General features: G+C 40.2%; 1 protein-coding gene across 1 annotated transcript in view; it reads right to left on the bottom strand.

The window, feature by feature from the left end:
* The window catches only part of GPBP1L1 (GC-rich promoter binding protein 1 like 1), a 32,427-nt gene that overhangs the window by 11,384 nt on the left and 301 nt on the right, over positions 1–20,742 (bottom strand). Inside the window, exons 2-6 of the mRNA XM_084211532.1 lie at positions 5,682–6,564; positions 4,946–5,060; positions 4,525–4,654; positions 3,878–4,161; positions 1,014–1,086 (exon numbers count right to left, since the gene is read on the bottom strand). Coding sequence (XP_084067658.1) covers positions 1,014–1,086; positions 3,878–4,161; positions 4,525–4,654; positions 4,946–5,005 — 547 coding nt within the window. The 5' untranslated portion in view covers positions 5,006–5,060; positions 5,682–6,564. The remainder of the gene's footprint in view (positions 1–1,013; positions 1,087–3,877; positions 4,162–4,524; positions 4,655–4,945; positions 5,061–5,681; positions 6,565–20,742) is intronic.

Here is a 20,742-nt window from a genome sequence, read left to right as displayed (position 1 = left end):
GAGAGAAGATACTTGATGTGGATATCTAAACACAATCTTTTCTAATTTAAACACAACAGCTCCCTTGACGCTGAAAGGAAAAACCTACAGTGACATCAGTTAACAGCCTTGCACCCTTCTACAGAAATCAGAACAGGTATGAGCATTTTTTTGAGCAACCATGGATCAGCTTTATTAGTTCACTAACACAGCAAAAATATTTACATAACCTATACCTCAAAAGGCACACTGCTCTTACAAACAAGCACATTAATGCTTCTTAGGCCAAATAAACACATTTCCAGGAGCATTACAATTACAAAAATACAAATAGTATAAACAGATAAAAGCCTTATAAATGTTGTCATTAGGTTTTGAGCAGAACAACAGATACCTGAAGAACAGAATAGAAAAGAATACAGACCAATACAAAAGAATACAACTCAACAGTATTGCAAGAAGTGTTTTTGAGTTTCTTTTGCATTTGTACTATTTACAATATCTAATCCTACTAGTTATTAACTATCCGTGTTTAACTGCTAGAACTGGTACCTTGTTTCACCTCTTTTTTTTAAAGGCATAGATTCACAGAGTATATCAAGATCAAAAGCAAGGCTGTTCTGAGTTTAAAAAAATCAACTAAACTCAAACCACAGAACTATGACAGCTTTGCTGTATTTCTACTATGAAGATCCCAAGTCAGGAACTAATGTCTAGTTCACTCCAATCTGCTCTGCCCTTCAAGTGATGTCTGTGTGAAACTGTAACTGCAGCACGACAGGAAGCGAACACAGAACAGTGACATTACTGCCAGTGGCTGTTTTTTTATGACAAGACAAGCACAGTTTCAAACAGACAAAAAGGCCAAGAGATTAGGGAAGATTGTGGGAGGAAAACAGCAAAGGACAGAAAGCAGCAAACTGTCTGCTTCACTTAAATCTTTAAAATATTTTGGAGTGAAAACTCCAGCATTTAAACACCAGTTACAACTTTCTGCTCCATCATCAGCACTGTGTAGAGTGACTTTTACCTACCCCATACTCCAGAAGGTGTCCCTAAAGGTTTGTTCTGGTTGTTCTGTCTTCCAGCTTCTGGATTCAAAGATGGCTGTAAAAAGACAATATAAATGAATATATTGTTATATCACATATAACAAAAAAACCCCAAACAAACAGACAAAACCCAAAACAAAACAAAAAAAAAAAATCAGTATTAACATTTTGTTTCCAAGAACCCAGACGATGGGTAGATTTCTATGAACAGCAGCTGGAGTGGAAGAGAGTGCTTTGCCACAAGACATCAGAAAATTGAGTTTGCCTTCTTGGTTTCTGCTGTATTTCCAATGGAAATACCAGAGGGTTCAGGATAACTCCTCTAGTCTTCTACTATAATTAAGTAGATTCTACCAACCAGTACATGTATTAAAAAATTAGGTATTTGATCAGCAGCTTAAAAAATAAAATAAAATCCACATCATTAGTAAATGAACACTCTATCCTTATTTCATAAGTATTTTAATACAGTAATTATGCATGAGCCAATTTTAAAAAACACCCCAAAGCAATACTAGATTCATAATGGAAAGAATATATTTACTAACAAAAAAAGAGCCACATTTAAATTTGTATCAAACCTCAGAGTCCACTTTTTAGGACAAGAGTGCACGCAGACGCAGTGCTCTCTGCACACTTACATGAGATTCAGTTTCAGAATTCAACTTGATGGAACAACTACAGACATGTCCAAGCTCAAAGCAGAATGAAGAAAATCTAAGCATTCAATGACAAATGTTCTTGATTAGTTATTCCTCTTCCCTTGTCCCAGATAACTTCAGTTCAAAATACAGCCATCTTTTTCCTCTTTTTAATGAATTCCTCATATGTCAGTTACTATGGTGACAGTATAACTCCCTAATAGTGAGCATCTGAAATAGTAGGTATTTCTGTTCTATAAGAGTAAGGAAAAATGTCACACCATAGCATAAATTCCTGCCTCGGTCTCCAGAAACTCCTCTGTTTAAGTGCTTCAATTTTTAGCCACAGGTCAGTTTTACAGCAGGGGTGCTCAGACAAACAGCCTGCTTTGCAGACCTCTCAGGAAAAGTGTTGTCAGCCATGCAGGCCCAACAGCTACACACTTAACCACAGCATACATCAGTTTCACCACTATGGCAGAGACAGTACAGGAGTTACTGAACAAAGCTTGCTGCCAGCCAGCATAGTGGTATTATCATCTTAAAAATGAGGGAAGTAATTAGAGAAGAAACAGCCATGTAGTTGGGGAAGGCACTCATCACGGCACTAAAGAGGAGAATGAAGTATGTGGAAGAAAGATTTAGACCTAGATAGACAACAAGAGATTGCACAGTTGCAATCATTGCACAGTTGCAATCATTGCACAGTTGCAAATATTTCTAGATTTCAACAGACTTCTGACAGTCAAAAAAAAAAACAACAAAACCCAAAAAACCCAGGCTTATAGAAAGCCTGAATTACAATATTCTTGAGAAATCAGCTAGTAGAAATCCACACACAAGCTTTATTCCCACTCTCCAGCTGTTAACCACTCTGTGATGCAGGCTCTTGCTTCAAGCAGCAGCAGCTGAACAAGAGCGGGCAATCACTTCCCAGGCCCTTCACTGAAAAAAACCCAGCAGCTTAAATCAAACTACCTCCTGTGGCAGTTTAAGTGGAGGCTCTGGATTTTGGCCTGAAGCAGCTGTGGGTATTCAAGTACTTCACTCTGACTCGTAAATTCCTCAGCAGAAGCCATCAAACTGCCACAACAATTTTAGCTGTGAACAACCTTCCAGAGACAAATGCTGAATAAGACAGCAAAAACCTCATGATGATGATACACACAAGTGTGCACAGTATCACCAGAACCTCTTATGACAGGAGGCAGCAAAGGCTTTAGCACTGAAGATGAAGACAGAGGAACTGCATTAAGGGAAGGGACAGAGTTACCAGAACCTTATAGAGGATATTCTCCTTACACTGGTCTATAAGAGCCTAGAGACAGCAAGAAATAGATGCAAAAAGAAAAACACATGGTCTGATAATATAACACTCTTCAGGGGTCAGGAGAAATAGAATTAAACTGAAAAGAGAAAGCAGAAAAGGTGCACATCCCTCAAAGTATTAGCATTAAGGAAGGCACATGCTAAGATGAAAATTCTAAGCCCAAGAACTGTTTGATAAAGTTTGAAAAACTAAAGATATTCCAGTAAAAATAGAGCCAGGATGTAAGAGACTATCATACTGATAATACCACATGAATCAAAATGCTGAATAAGAAGAAAGTTGGTCAGCTGAAGATGCTGATGGAAGAAATGACTCAAGAAACCCTGATCCACCGATTAACAGAGAGGAAAACATCTCTGATAATACTGTTACAGAAGATTCAAGGCAGATGGCGGCTAAAGTCTGAGCATGTCATGAACAAGCTTGGGAAAGGTTATCACAAACACCAACATGTATCAAAGTGAAGGAAGACTGAAGCATGCAGACTGAAGACAAACTGAACAGATGTATTTCTAGGAGCAAAAAAAAAGGCTTTGTAAACAAAGCCACAAAGTCAGTACAACTACTCTTCCTCTGTCACCTTATGGGTTTCACTGAAGACCTGGCTTGAATGTTACAATGCCTTCAGTTCACAATAACCATTTGGCAAAACATAGGAGCCAAACCCCATAATCCAACAGGTCTTCAAGTCCTGAGGGCTGTGGGTACCAATCAGCATCCTATAAGTGCTGAAAAAGTTTTGTTAAATTTGTTGTGTCTCAAACATGGAATTGAATGCAATTCTAGATCCTCACCACCTATCAATGCTAATGCAAACGAGATCTGAAAAGCCATTTCTCACACCTTCCACTTCTAGTGAGAAGCTACACACTTACAAAGTCTTCCTCCTCAAACTGCAAATGCTCTTTATCTTCCTTCTTCTCTTCCCTAGATTCAACAGGCAGCTTTTCTTGAAAGGCGGAACTTTTCCGAGAATGGAAGTTGCCATTCCAGTGGCGATGAACTCCAGTTCCTCCTCCTCCACGCTGGCTCACACCATCATGGCCCCGTGAGGGACCATGCCAGCCAGGCTGACTGCCAGAAAGCCCAACATGAGCTCCTTTAGAAACACCAGAATCTACAGAATCATGGCGGAGAAGGGACGGCTGATGCCAGCAGTCTAAACAAAAGGAGATAAGGATGCAAATTAAAAAATCAACACAGTATGCAGAATACTGGAAATATCAGGTTGTTTTTCTTGTTGTTCAGCCAGTGCTCACTAAAGAACTGCTGAGCTGAACTTATTAAGTACTGTGTGATTATATCAGAAAACAACTCAAGCTACACAATGCACATACAGCTACTATGAAAACCTCTTAAGGCCTGAGCACATTGCAGGGGAGAAGAGAATAGCACAGCTTCCTCTTAGGATGCTTTGAAAAGGTACAGTTTGGGAAAATGTTTCTATTCTGCTGAATTCCTCATTCTGTAGAATATTTCAAACTGTTTGCTCTCAGGCTGCATTCTGATCCTTCCTACTCACCTCCTGCAGTTCGGAGGGGCCCATTATTGAAAAATCCATCGGAAGAGTTGTGTCTCCTGCGGCTCACGCCAAAGCGGCCCTCTCCCCTTGGAAGATGCTCTCCATGTTTCTCAAAGGTGGCTGCAGGGGACTGCAGAAAGTAAAAAGTCATGTAAATGAAGCACTCATTGGACTCTCCAGGAGCCTGTCAGCCCAGCAGTGACATTTGGCTAACTCAAAAAACCACCAACCCTCACATTCCTGTATCAGTTTTCAATACAGCATCCATAACTGCATTGATTAGCCAGCAACATCAATGAGCCTGGATCTGATCAGAATAGCTCACAAATCCACCTGTCTCACACAGAATCACAGAGAAACCAACAAACTGGTCTTACCCGTGGCCAGAGCTGTGAAAGAAGCTGATCTGTATTACTGTTACCTTGGTTGACTGTGGTGTTGAGAAGTTAAGCCAGGCAGGAACAAAGTCATGCTGCGCCATTTAGGTCCAGTGTCTCCCTTCAATAAAATGAGGCATCAAACCTCATGGCCAGGCTCTGTAAATGAGAAGAACATTCCCTGTCATCTTATCCAAACTGAAATAACAATACAATTTATCTCTCAGTATTTGGCCCATATAAATAGGAGGGGGTAAAATTCTGAAGTTTTTTGTATTATACTTGAGCATTTTTCTTCTCCTGCTGACTTTGTTCCTCTGACTGAAACAGGTAAGAAATTTAACAGTCCTAGTTACTTCCTGTTTACCATTAACACACCCATGACAGAATAGGTGTGGAGGGGGAAGAAAACAGAACCAATGGCATAGAAAAGCTACACAAAGCAGATGTAAAAATCAAGACATGACAGAATTTGGGGTACAGTCCTTCATTGTCTCACAGTCTGCATGTTTTATTCCAGAGGCTGTAAATCAAATATGACCAACTGGTGATGTTAAGAGACATTCAAAGCAGATCAGAGACCTGAAAGACAACCATATGCCAGCTCCTGCACCCTTATGTTCTTTCCAACGTATCATAGCCATTTTTACTGCTCAGAATTCCACCTTTTTTTGTGGAAGGTTCTCCAATTCACCATTTTGCTTCATTTTTCAACTTTAATTTACCAAGAAACAAGTCAACACAGTATAAGCAAAGTAGTAAATACATATGATCACTCACCCTGAGTTTGGCCTCTGCAGTCCAATGTCCTCAGTTTGTGTGCTTCAGTGACCTCCAGGTTCCTTCCTTCTCCAGAGTTCTGGAAGGCCAGCCTTGAGGCAATAGTGCGTCTCGAAGCAGAGCACGAGAGGCCGCACTTCGTGCCAACTGCGCCCTTCACCCCCTCAGCTGCTCATTTTACCCTCTCTTTGCACTCTCACTACAAAAAAAAGATACCTAAGAAGGTAATTTATATTTAAAAAAGCCACGCCCACGTTCACCTCATTAAATTTCCTCTGGTCGTGGTAGTACAGAAATCAGCCTTTACATTACAAAAAGGTTTGTCAAGTCTGCATGACAACATTCAGAGCAACATCATGGTTAATTCTAAACAGATACACTCAAGGCTGCTGGACAGTTCATGATCTGCAGCAGATCAACCTAAACACTCAGGAAAAAAGATGTTACATAAAAATGTTTGCCCTAAATGCTGAGATCTAAACAAGATGCATCTGCCCAAGTGCTCTTAAAATATAAATTTCATTTTTATCACATACATCTGCTAAAAAAAGGTAAAATATTTTAAAAAATGAATGTTAGGATATACTCTAGTCTTCACGTAACTTGGCTAATGCTCCACAGAGCTAAGCACTACTTGATATAAAGCTCAGAAGCAGGCACAAATGTTCTCCCTGTTTTTCACCATTTACATGCTGAAACATAGGTCACATGAACAAAAAAAGCCAGGTCCAAAAATAATCTCTTCTACTCTATTTTTTGTAGACTGGGTGCTGCTTTTAAAGGGACACAATTTATCCACAAGAGCTTCTTGTTCTACAGTGAAGAGTTCACTTCTGGGTCATAGTCCTCTTCCATCAAAGAGGTGAGACAGGAACTGTCGTCACTGGAAAAAAACCAAACACAACTCCATCAATATAAGTGGCATAAACACAACAAAGTATGACTAAAGAGAAGAACAGAAAGGGAAATTGAGCAACTATAGTGCAAGTGCCAAAAGCTATTTGATCTCCGATCAAAACAGAACCTGAAATAATCTACCTAAAAAAGAGTCCCTGAAAAGGGCATTTTTACTTTTAAATGATCACTTCCCAGATTTAGTCCACAAAAGGGCAACAAAAACAATCAGAATAAAGGGAAGACTAGAGAAATTGCATGCAGCTGATGAAAGCGATTCCACACTTCACAGCAATTTTAAAACCTGCTGCTCAAATGAGACTTGGGGCTGCAGGTCGGCCTGGCCATTCCAAATGCCTCATCTCTACATGCCCACATCATCCCTAACTTGCTCCAGTACAGCCAGAGTACCCTCTCAAGAGGATGATGACAGCAATACAAACAGTATTCCATTAACTTCTCCATGGAAAATACCACCATCCACACCAAAACCTGAGTTACTCTGCTATGACCTTTTTTCTTGAACCATCCTACCTAACCAGAAGCAAATAGATAGTTTAGTGATCCTAAAACAACTGACAAGTTTTATTACTGTTTTGATGCCATTAGTTGTTTCATAGGATGCCTTTATGTGTGTCTTATTATGCTTTTATATTTGACTTATCCGAGTTTGTTTTCTTTGTTTGGATACAGTTCCATTCTTCGATCACTTCTGATTTTCACTGTGTATGTTATGTCATTCTTAACTTTTAAAAAAAGTTTTAAAGGGGATTTTGATCAAGGCTCAAGATAAACACACCCTGGGGAACAGTAAAATAATCACCACCTTATATCCTCTGGGTCACCCCTTTAATAAGCTCCTTAATTTTTTTTTTTTTTCCCTTTCTGGAACTAGATGTTACTGTTGTATAGAGGAGTTTGGAAAGATGGAAACACTTCTGCACCTAAGCTCTGAGCCACAACCACACTTCTACAGGCAAAGTAAGAACAAGCAGCCTCACAATGCACATAAACCACCAGCCAAGATGAGGAAAAAGCCGAGTGCTCAAGGCCACACACTGTTGACCTGGGAACTTTCTGGGCACCCCACCCTGTGCTACAATCTACTGAGCGTCACACACTGCAAACTACTGAAGTTCTAATCCATAGAAATGTGGTTTTATATTAAAGTGTGCATAATGGACATAATGGAACACGTGCTGCAGACAGAACAGACTTCCCATCCTGCTGAACTCTGTACAGGTGCAGAACTCCTTCAGATGTGACCTTCCAAGTCTACTACCAAACGTTTGAGCAGTAAGTAGAAGATAAAACAGGGACAAAGTCAATGCAGTTGACTGTATTTAAACAAGATTCATTACCTTCTGAATAAATATGCTTTTCAGAACAAACTGTATAGCAATTAAGCTATGTCAAGCTATTGACAGAAGTTAAAAAATTTAAGAAGTTGATTTAATGAACCTTGAGAATGGTTCACAGCAATGTGAAAAATGGACCTAAGAAAGCCCAGAGAGAACTGTTCTCTGGATTTAAGGTATCTAAATAAATGAACACCACAGAACTGCAGTTTTGAAGTAAGAACGAGGTCTGAGCACAAAATAAAAATAAAAACACCACAGGTTCCATTTACCAAAATGGTTCCCAGTACCTTTGGAAAAGGCAAGGGAAAAGCCTATCAACAGTTTGTGGTGCTGCATGTCTTATCTTGTATTTCAGCATAATCAAAGTGAAGGTGAAACATTTTCTAAAACTCCAACCACCAATTTATAGATGATCCTGCAGACATTTGGGTCTCCTAAGATGCTATTCTGATACCACTGTTAGCATGAGCAACCAGGGCAGTTTCTTAAGCAGTGCCTAACATGCAAGTAGACAGCCTAGGACAATACCTAGAGCTGACTCCAAAATTCAGTAGGGTCATACACAACTCTTCAGTCATCGCCTTCCTGGGCATGTCCCAGCACAAAGAGAACGACAGATGCCACATTTAAATGCAATACTTTTTGCTAAAGCAAAAACCTTGTTAGATGAAGTGCTGTAAATTATAGTAGCACTGAAACCCTCTGGTCTCCAGGATTAGCCCACGTGCCCCCTTCCCACACACACTCTGAATCCTGTCCAACAGCACATCTGCAACCTACGCGAGACCACTTCCATAACCTACCACTCTACTGACAACAACATCACAAAATCCTAACGGGAAAGACCCAAAGTCTCTCCTTTGCCCTCTCTGACAGCAACCTGTAATAAATTCTTGAGAAAAAAAGTGCAAGACCAAGAATAAATAGCATCAGGACTCCCAGGATACTTAGACTTTTAAGCCAGAGTCTGTATTATTTAGTTGCTTTGTTTTCAGACGCATTTATACATTTTTGCCTCCCAAATGAGAGTGGGCACAGTTTATTTGTGCTTTATGTAGAATTCAACTTGGAGTTATTAAAAAAAACCTGCCTCAATTCAACTGGATATTTTCTTGTGCTACCAAAGTGTCCAACCACATTCTATTCAGCTTTTCATGATACTCAGGATTTCACCCAAGGTGCACGGACTCATCAAGTCATGCCTCTTTCAAACTAAGAGTTTCCATGGAAGTCTTCTGAATGCCTCCAGTCATCCTTATTAGCCTTTACCCTATTCTTTAGGTACATCATCACCAAAACAGCATCAAATGTTCAAGATTTGGGAGTATGGCCCATTTCTACAGTGGCAAAACTGTGCATTCCTAATATCTAACGTAGTTATTTTTTCCTCTATTACTACACAGAACTGAAATGACCTTTGACAATTACTCAGTTCTTCTATTATTGCATTTACAGTTCAATCGAACTGATCTCTGCTTCACTATGGAAAACACAAGGACAAAGATCATCAGTAAACACTCCCAATTCCAGAAAAAAAGCAAACAAAAGTGCTTGTCAATGCAAATCTAATTAATTCTTGCTTTCCTTTTAAATGAATTAAAATGTGAATTATTTCTGGTAATAAGAATCAGAAAAAGAGAAAAGACTAGTAATATCACTAAATGAAATGTTCTCTAAAGGCATACCTCCTTTCAGAACAATGAAATCTGCATTAATGAGCTTTGGTGTAGAAAAAAAACCTGTCAACTACCCCAAAATATTATTTCGCCCATCAAAATGGTTAAGTCTTTGGTGAGTAATCTAAGTACGAAAAAGAATTAAACTCTGCATTAGCACCTGGGTACCACTTATTTTTAAAAGGTCACTAGAACTGTTAACAATTTAGAATATCACTTTTTATGTGAAACATGAAAAATGTCTTAACTGCTACTTCATGCTACCTATTTTTTAAGTTTTAGTTGTTCCAAAATATGTTTTCCCTTGTTAAGTGCCTAAGTTTCACAACTAAATATCACTGTGTCATTTTACATGCAAGCAAAAGTGGTATTTATCACTGAGTCAAACAAAATTGTCAGGTGTTCTTTTATATACCAGATTTTATAGTGTATTTGTCTAAACAAGTATTAAAAACTGGCATGAAAACAGAAGGAACATACAACCACATTGAATTTAAAGAGACACAGTCCACAGTAAGAAACATGTGCAGAGACAAACCCCCATTCTCTAATACCCCTTCCATAAAGTTCTTGCAGTACCTCAGTTGAACGGAGTTGCCTGGCTGTTTTCAGCCTTCTGCTTACTTTCATTTCTGCTCCTAATACAGACTTGATCAGACTTAATCTCTAAACCAGTTTCTAAAGCTTTGAGTCTCAAGCTGAGCTTTTCAGATACACCTGGCAGTGGGAACCAAGGAGGTGCTCAATATGTAAAGACCTACATTGACCAGAACACGAGCCTAGAGAGACAAGCTACATATAATCAGAGCCACTGAGCTATGACATTTTTCACTGGAAATGGATCAAGATACTTCAGAAGTCCTAAGAAACAGAACAGATGAGCCTTAGCAGTGGTGCACTTTTCCTATTACTTCCTCTTCCATCTCCTGCCTTGGCCTACAAGGCTGTAAAAACACAAGGGGAAGCAGTCTCCCCTGAGCTCCAGGCTGCCTGCTGTGCCATGATGTGCTGTTCCAGCCCCTCTCTGGGAATACCTGGAACTAGGGCTTCCAACCTTTGTCCACATTACGTACTGCAGTGCACATTTCTGAAATGGTCACATTTTACTGGGTGCTTTTTCTGCTTCACAGTACCCTGCAGACATCCCCAGCTCCCTTCAGCACTGCTGTCTACCAGGAATCCTATAAACGGCAGCCTCTACTTCAGTTTTTCCTTTCCTGCAACAGCAAATCACAATGACGTAGAACCTTTAGCAAAAAACCAGCATAAAAGTAAACTTTTACCCTTCATTACACATTTATCAATCCAGTTAATAGCAGCTGTAAAAGGTCATAAGGGCAACACCTGTCTATCCCTGACACGATTTTAATTCACTGCATTTCTGTCTTTACTCTAAATAAAACATGTTTACTTTAAAGAAATAAAAATTTGTTTTTCTAACCAGCCAAGTCAATGGGGATTTCAGTAATATTCCTAAAGATCAGATGTCAGCTGGGTTGCAAAAGCATTCAGAAGCATTAGTGAACAATTTAATGGATGCAGAAGGCAGAACAGAATTTACTTCTCTCATCAGTTTTCTTTCTGTGAAGCTCTTTTAAAGTTATTTAATCAAGCAGATATGCCCAAACATTCAAAACAGACCACTTTCCACTTAGCTAATTTTTGGAGTAGTGTCACTGAATGGGTGTATGTTACCTTAAAATAAGGAATTACAACAATATGTATTCACTAAAATATCTCTTTCTAATAACCTCCAATTCACCCAATACATTCACAGAAATAGGGAGCCACAGCCTGGGGTCCAACTCTGGAAGAGTCAAAAGTATGCTACTGATTTCCTTAAGGATATCAAAAAGCTTCACATGAAATCTCACTATCCTGAAAAAAACCCAAACAGAACATGGCTTGGTCTTACATAAGCATTTCATTAAGAAAATAATATTTGGGCACACAGACTTAAAGAGCACCTAGTTATAGCCCCCCTGCCACAGGCAGAGACACCTTCCACTTGATCAGGTTGCTCACTTCCAGACATCCACAACTTCTCTGGGCAATCTGTGCCAGCAAATTCCATTTCTAACATAATTATAAACTCTGCTTCAACTTGGCATGCATTATTAGGCCTCACTGTAAAAGACAAGCGCAGCACAACTCATTCAGTTGTAGTAACAACTGGTGAGCCACATCTTCACAAGTTGAGATCATTCATTTCCAGTTTACATACATCAAGTATCTACAAAAAAACCCTTACTTTCCTTTTGCTTTCACTTCCATGAATACAACTAGACACACCTTCACCGTGTCTGCACAGCTCCCTTTGGAGAGGACAATTGCAGATGTTCTGGAATGGCATGAACAACTGGCACAGCTCACGCATCTGAGCCACAGCAACCAGAACTATATCCCAGAGATGCCATCACCACTCGTTTTTTCCCATTATATCCCACAGTCAGCCCTCCAAAATGACTACACAAATATAAAGGACAGCCCTATTAAGTAAAAATACTGCAAAAAACATTGTTGAAATGGTATCCGGCTGCTAAAAAACCCACAACTCCAGTATCTAAAAATGCTGAGCATCACTCATAACAGGTTTTCTAGAATTACAGAAATATGAGCCCATTTTATAACACTAAATGATGGATTAAAATGTTAATCATGTACTAAACTAAAATCTTCCCAGATACAGATATTAAATGTTTTAGTGAAGAGCAGCTATTACTGAGAGATTAACACCTTATTTTTCAAGTTTAAAGCAAATTAATCTATCTTGCAGAGTCATCAAAACTGTTTTGCATTCTAGACAGAACACTGCTATATAAATCTGTATTCCAAGATGAAAACATGCCAGAAGCTTGGCCATACAAAAGTTCTTCCAGAGTAACAGGCTAGGGGTGGGGGAAAATCATACCAATGGTTACATACCTGAGCATTTATACAAACCAGATGACAAACTTAAATGAACTGAAAATAGGTTAAGAAAGGTCCATACATCTGTGTCCTACTCCCCTTTTCTCTACTGACAGTCCTTCAACTGATATCTCACACAGCTCTGCTTCACAAACAACCTGTCCCTTCACATACTTACTTGCCACTTCTCCAAGGTCATGCTGACCCAGTCTTACCTCCTTCAAAACTTCTGGACAAACACATACTCCCACAAAACCACATGCTGAACAAAGCCTTAGCACTCTGGTCGTGTGAATACATACTGAGATCTCAAGTGCAGGGGATAAGGAGATTATTTTTTTCCTTTCTGACAGCAATTAAAGATAGAAGGGCATACAAGAGTAACAACCAAGTAACAGAGAAAAGTGACTTCCAGGACTGTAGAAAAGATTCTTCGTCGAACAAGAAAACACCACTGACAAAAACACCGCCTTTAGAAATGCTATTGATGGAATGATACCTGCCCTTCGAGCTTCTGTTGATCCAAGTTTCTGCAAGCAAGGTTACCATACAAAAGCCAGCAAACTTGTCTTTGGAAGCAATTTGTACTTAACTCAAAAGCCCAAAGTGCATTTTGGAAAAGGCAGCATCTGGGGAACCTGTACAGAAGCCTGTGTAAGATGATAAGTCTCTGGCCCTCAGCCAGCAAGTGTGATACATCAAAAATGAACCCTTCCAAGGGGTTTTCATGAGTTCACTCCTCAAAGCAGCAAGAATACCAAGATAAAGCCATTGAAAACATGTAAAATCTAAAAGGTTCAACTTCTCATAAGCACAAAATAGGAGAGCACAGACTTTCTAGCTATTATGCCTACTACCAATTATTCCTGCATGTTTCATATTGTGCAGCCCCTGGCAATGCTGTCATCCCCTTAAGCCACTCTCCTGTGCCTGTGAAGATTCCACTTCCCTCCAGTGCCCCTTTAACTGTCTTTGGGACTGTTTATGTTAAAGAACTGTGATATTTACCTGAAATATTAAAATCTGTTTACTGCTCTACCCTGCTTCAGGGAGGAGGGTTTCAGGGACTGTACACCTCTCTTAAATAAGTGCATCTATTGACACTACTGATACAAACCAAAGAAACACATTTTAAATAGTATTAGGCTTTAAATGTGAACAATGCTCTGAACTTTCAAACAGCTGTAGCATTTTATGAAATAGGCTATTTCAAATCTGCAGAAGGTATTCTATTATTTTAATCAAATCCAAAGGTCTTTTTAGCTCTTTAAGGAACAAAATCAAACATCTATTTTGTACTGCACTTTGATCTACAGACGTTGTGCAAGTAAGTCAAGATAAGGCTCTGTTCTGCCCAGAAGCTTGCACAGCACAGCACCTTGTCATGGATGCCTTTAAGGTACCACTCTTGTCCCCAAACTCTCATGACAGAATGAGTGAAAGGGCAATGAAGAGCCCATCTGTGCAGTCTGCCCAAAGCCTTAAGGAACGAAGTCAGTTCTACTGCACAGCAGCACACACCAGGATAATGTCCTCCATCATCAGGAAAGAATTGCAAATATGTAATTACTGGCTTATCCCCACTGGATGCTGCATACATCCTGCCTACCTGTCTTCCAGAAATGTGGATGGAGCCTAAGTAGAAGTTAAGTAAGTAGTTCTCCAGCACCTTAAAAAAAAAATGGGATGGGTATTTCCCACTAAGGGTATTTTATAAATCAGTATTTTACCAGGGTTATTATTGCTACTACAGCACATTTATATTTAAATATATTCTGTTTGGAGTGGAGAAAAACACATTTCCTATGGAAAAGAGCTTCAAATGCAACCAGACTATTTATCAAATATTTGTGTCAAGGCAAGAGAGACTACAAATCAAGTAGAGGGAAGTACAGATCTGCATTCCAGATGAAGGATAAGCAAGTAGAAGACATGTCATTTGCAAAGAGGAAGAAGAATTGAAAGTCAACAAAACAGAGGACATTCAGAAATAAGAGACCATTCTCCTAACCAGTACTGGACTAATTCTTCCCCTCAATACCATTGCTTGGGTCCTACAAGAACAGTACTACAAACTGGGAAGGGAGGTGCATTCCAGTTATAGGTACTTCCCCTACAGACAACCTGCCAAGACTGAGGGACAGCTCATACCTCTGCCCCTCCCTGCATCTGGATTATTTCCAAACCCTTGTACATGAAGACCAGGACAATATGATCAAACTCCACATTTATTTGTCTGTAACTAGGACATGACAAAGACATGTTCACTCAGCACTTTTCAGCATGTGTACAACACCTGCATTACAGTTTGTAAAGTTTACATTGTCTGCAATGGTTTTTATTTCACTGGTTTAACATTTTCAGCACTTTCTCTGATTGAGAAAGTATTAACAAACATCAATGCAGAAAAGTCACTGAACACAATGAAGTTTAAAACAACTCATATACATAAAAAATAAACTGCAAAACTAATACATATATAGTTTGGTCTTGGCTTAAAAAAAAAAAAGGTGGGGGAGAAAGTGATCTCTAGTCCTGTGATCTAATGATTTGCTGCAGCTGGGGCATATATCCTCTTTGCACATTTACAGTGTTTTCCTGGAGTTCTCTCTATGATCTACTCCATGAAACTGAGTAAAAATAAAGCAAGGAGTTATGGACAAAATGTTGTCCAGCTGGTTTGGACTTTGTCTTTAGATCTCGAAGAGAATTATTGTGCTGTTCTTCTCCAGGTAATCTATGCAGGCCAAGACTAAAACACTGTCATTCTTCTATCCTAGTGTCCTACAATAAATTAGGGAACACAAGCAAAACATCCTGGGGGGGGCGGGGGGAATCTTCATACACTGCACAGTTAAGGACCTTTTCCAGACATTTAAAAGAATTTAGCTCTACCCTCGTCCATCAGATATCTTTCAAAGTCAACTAAGCAATGCTCCCTTCTTCACCAATTTGTACAGTGATCTTCAGCCTGCAGAGGTGCAAAAATTAACCCTAAAATGTCTCATGAAGTATCAGAGAAACAAGTTTGTTATCAGCAGACTGGAATTCATTATGCAGCTATATATACCCCTACTGGGATATTTTTTTGGAAGGTAAATGAAACCAGATTAGCATACCAGCATTCTCCAGTGTATCCCTACAATCTGTTTCGGTTATTCCTATGGCTTGAAAGCCTGTCCCTGCATCTAATGCCTCACCTGAACATATTCTGCTGCAATTTCAACTCATAACTGCTTGTTTTATTCATGATGGATGTGGAAAACTGACTAAACTCTCCTTGCAGATACCTTTTAAGAAATATTTTCTTCAGACCAAAACTTCAGTATTCCCTGAACGAAAGGCAACTTTAGCAGGTGTTGTTTTGGGGGAAGTCCCACAGACCACCCTGTATCCCAGCATTGTTTGGCAGCAGAAAAAGGATCTACTATCATATTCTGAGATCAAATATAGCCATGCTTTAAAAAAAAAAACAAAACAACCAAACAAACAACCCACCCTCAACCAGTCAAATTTTACTGGCAAAGATCAAGCTTTCAAGTTCAAAGCATCAATGATGAAAAAACTGACATGACCCACCTACCAAGTGTGACAGCTCAGAGGCAGTCACAGGATGTTGGAAGTGCCTCCCAGTTATACCTGCAGGTAACTTTTTTAAGCTGCTTTATATATCACCTGCTTATGTCTGATGAAACATGATGTATAAAACCATTGGAGAGCTAACCAATCAATTTTTTTCCCAATCCTTAATTATGGTTTCTCTTTTTCAGACTTCATTATTTTCTTTACAAATCTTGTTACACAGCCATAACTTTCTCAAATATCACATTATCCCAAACTGAACAAGATAGCTCCTGCTGAATACCCACCCCTCCTCAGCAGAATGGAGAAACTGCTTCATTGCCTTATTTAAAATGCTTCTGTATGTTCCAGTATGACAAATGAATTTTCGTGACAGTGATGCTGCTGAGTCATGATAATTTAGGAACTATTACAACCCCCAGGATACTCCCCCACAGAACTGCTTCCCTACCAGCTGCTACTTGTCTGTGTAGGCAATATACCAAAACACAGTAATTTGAACCCATCTACACCAAAATGGCTGAATCCAAAGCTATTGTTTTCAGACCATTTATTGAATTTGTTAGGATCACATTATCTGCGTGTTCAGTAAGAACATTATTGCAATATAGGGAACTGAAACCACCAAAAAGTACATAACACCGGACAGACTCCCTGATGTGAACACTCTCCCTTGGACATACCCAAGTCTTGCCTTTTTTCTACATGTTGAGAGGGAAAAAGCTCCTCAACTCTTCAGCATTCTGGAACTTTTCCCACCCCCATGGCTATCAGCTCCCTAAACATTCCAGAAGGCCCAGTCACCCTGAAGACATTGAAGTTATCATTAACCCATTTCTCTACTTTTAACTGGAGTTCAAAGTAGAAGAAAGACAGTTTCTCCAAACTAACAGTCAAGATCATAGCACATTCAATATTTTCAGGATGAGAGATCCTTGTTGAGTTTTTTTAAGATTAACATCAAAGGTCTTTTCAGATCATCTCACGTGAGTCCTGATTAATCCCTTGATGATGGATGACGCATTGTAACACAATGGCAAAACACTCCTCTCTGCTGAAAGGCTGGAGACCTGTTGTAATCTTAACCATACACCTTCACCAGCAACGTTGTGAATACCAATAATTTCTATGCCCAGAATAATACCATGTACCTCCCTGGCAGACTCGGTCCTTTATTTACAAGTTATTTGTTCATCACAAACTGAAGATGACAAAATTCCAAGAGAGTGTCACTCATTCACTCATTGCCACATACTCTGTATGTTGCAAATATGCTATGGGGAGGGGGTTACACAGATTTCCAGAACCTAGAAGAGACACCAAAAATAAAACTTATTTAAAAATGTCTAATTTCTTCCTGTATTGAAAAAAGGGATTCTTAAAACCAAGGACATTTAGGCAACATTATACACATACTTTCTTATCGAGTGCCACTAACCTCACACCACAGAGCTGTGATCCTCCTTCCAGTGTGGAGGATGATAAAACTATGCAAAACACTGAACTGGAAATGATCACAAGATTCAAGGAGAAAACAAATCAACACTGGCATTTTTGCTAGAATGTCTGTAAGTCCTAGAACTTCAGTTGCTCCTGGCGAACTCCCTAATGTACAACAGTCCCTGAGGCACAAGGTCACATGCTGTAAAATATTTCTTTCTGAGCATCATTTATTGCAGAAAACCTCAGTCATGTTTGGCTGCACTGGTTCAAAGCATTTTTGTTAAGCCAGACCTTGGAAGTGCAACTATTTCAGATTAGTCATATTATAGAACTGCATACACCAACACTTTGCAAAATTGTTTGCTGTTTAATAATAGAAAGGTTTAAGTAGTATCAAGTGTGAAAATTCTTCTTTCAACTTTCAAAGACCAGCTAGAGAAGGAGTTGCACATTTCAATCAAGAATTTCCAGTTTGGAGTGATACAGCCTGATCACTCATATGTATGATCAATTAAGCCAAAATGCTGTCCTCCCTGCTTACTGACACGCTCACAGCCCTGTCTAACCTAGAACTTCTAGGTCTGCCCAGTGTTTGCACATACATGTACAGGGCAGTGGACACATAGCCACTATCAATCTCTACCTAAATCCACTCCCAAAACCATAGATTTATCTTCTGACCATACAGTAACTCATTAAAGTTTGGCACATTTTCACGTGAACATATAAAGTTACAGTACACAAGTTAAACTACATCCTGGCTTTCATGAAGTATTCTGAGCAGGACCATGTTTCTGCCAACTTCACTGCTTTTCATCAAATCTGACAAGCAAAGAGAACATGGACTTCAATTCCTCTTGCTGAAACAAAAGCCACACATGATTTAGTTGGCATCCTGGTCGCTACATAAGTGACAGTAAAATGTCTACTTACATTGCTGAATTTGCAGAACCAAAACTAAACCCCTCCTGCCTCTACAAATAAATTAACACAAAACCAAAAATCCCAGACAAACTTTCTGGTACACACACTACCTCATCAAGTGCAAAATGCACTAAGTATGACCTGTCCCTGGATAAGCTAGAGCAACAGTCACCCCCTGGTTTCTATGGAGCTGTGAGGAAAAGCTGTGTCCATGCAAGCACAGCCAGCACTCCGCAGGAGAGAGGTGCTTTAAAGCTTCAGCTCTACTGAACAGAGTCAGCCCTTTTCCAAATCTCTTCGTACAGACAAACAAACAAAGCACACCCTGGAGTACACTTCACAGCTAAGTCAATTCAGCAGTTACACAACTAACTTCAAACAACTCCTAACTGGGGGGGGGGAGAGGTAACTTTAACTCCTGAGCCGATAGTTTTTCTTCACTTTGTAAAGGCAAGAACAACATTATCTGACATCCCACACTCCTGAAGAAATTCACAGATCTAACCACAGCATTTTTCTGTATTAAAATAAGGATCCCACAACTCCTGAAATACTGTTTCCATTTAATGAAAATGCTAGTGAGTATTATTTTTCCTGTAGTGACTTAATTTCCTAATTTAAAACAGGAATGTCAAGATTCAGTAACACCATGCAGCAGTCACATATGTGAGACAAGGTGACCATACCCTGTAAATACTCTCAAAGTGAAGATTTTTTTCCTAACATTCAGAAAGTATGCACTTCCATTTGATTTATTGTATTTCACATCTGCATTCTGCTCCTCATATTTCTGAGACACTGCAGAAAAAACAGGATTTGAGTTTTTTTTTAAATGCCATCTGTTCCCTGCATATTTTCACTTTAGGTCCTCGTATGATATCTGCAATGGAAACTTCTGTGTCATATAGGATTAAGGCTATAAACCAGATGAATATAAAATGCAGAGGGCTGCTGCACTTCCCTACAAACAGCTGTAAAAGAAACCAAACACCATAAGGAAGTACCACCTGAAGCCTTTCTATTCCAAATACAAAACTTCTAATAAGTTCTTCTTAAAGGGACTTTCCTTCAGAAATGAAGTGAAAGAGTGCAAGAGGAAAAGCTGCTTTAAGAATTTGGGAATTTTATTTGTTCTTACCACTGCTCTACACCTGTTTCCTTCCTGAGTCAGAAAATGAAAGTTTCAGATACTCGTCTCCAAATGGATAAGCTTTAAGGGGAACCTTTCACTGAAATACCAGCCATCTTCATTCATGAACTAACATTTGCATAAGCTTTTTTCATAACCACCTAACATTTTTATAGAAGCAATGTCAACTCTACAGTAAACTCAGCTTTGATGGTGCTCCAATTATCTCAGCTGTTATCTCCATTCCCCCTCTTTGCTATTTCCACACTTTGCTCAGGCACTTGCAACGTTTCAGAGTATTATCAACATTACTAACGCTTGTGTCACTCACAGCTTGGGGGCGGGGAAAGGCAGGCTGACCTACCTGGTCATGTTAATATAATAAGATCTTTAAACAGCACTCTTAAACCATTCCACCATTACTTGTAAAAATTTAAATAGCCACTGTTCCTCTAAAGCTGTTTAAAAACTCGTAACTTGTGCAGACACCTACTGACTGCTCTAAAATCGTTCCAAAACAGCTCGTTACTAAACTGAACTGAATTCAAAGTCTTAAATGGATATTGGAAACGCTTGCCGCGTTCTGACCAAGTCCAGCCCCAGCCCTTTAAGTCAAACCACGCAAGACCTTAGGCCAAGGGGGCATCAAACACACCGGACACACGGAAATAACTTTGACGCCCGAAAGAGCCGCCTCACGCTCGGGCCGGGCGTTGTTTCCCTACGAGCAGACACCGAGCGGCACCTGACAAGTTTCCCAGCCTCGCTGGCAGCGGGCACGGCGAGCCGAGCCCCGGCTGCCCGCAGCCCACGTGTCACTGCCGGCCGCCGACCGCCCCTTCCCGCCGGGGGCAGCCGGGAAGCGCGGCCCGGGAGGAGCCGAAGGGGAACGGCCGGGCCGCCCGGTTTCGTTTCCAGCCCACAGCGGGGTCGCCCCTGCCCGGCCCCCGGGACTCACCCGCCGCCCCGGCCCGCCCCCCCCCCGCCCCGCTCACAGACGGCCCCATGACAGGAGCTCAGCTCCGGCAGTGTCAGCGCTACGAACTTCCCGGCTGAACAGGAAACAATAACCCGCAGAGCCCCGGCCCCGCCGCCCACCCCGGTCCGGCCCTGCCCGTGGGGACCTCGCGCTGCCCCCCCCG

This window comes from Fringilla coelebs (assembly GCF_963513975.1).
Source record: "Fringilla coelebs genome assembly, chromosome: 9".
Classification (NCBI taxonomy): domain Eukaryota; kingdom Metazoa; phylum Chordata; class Aves; order Passeriformes; family Fringillidae; genus Fringilla; species Fringilla coelebs.
This window is presented reverse-complemented; position numbering and strand designations above follow the sequence as displayed.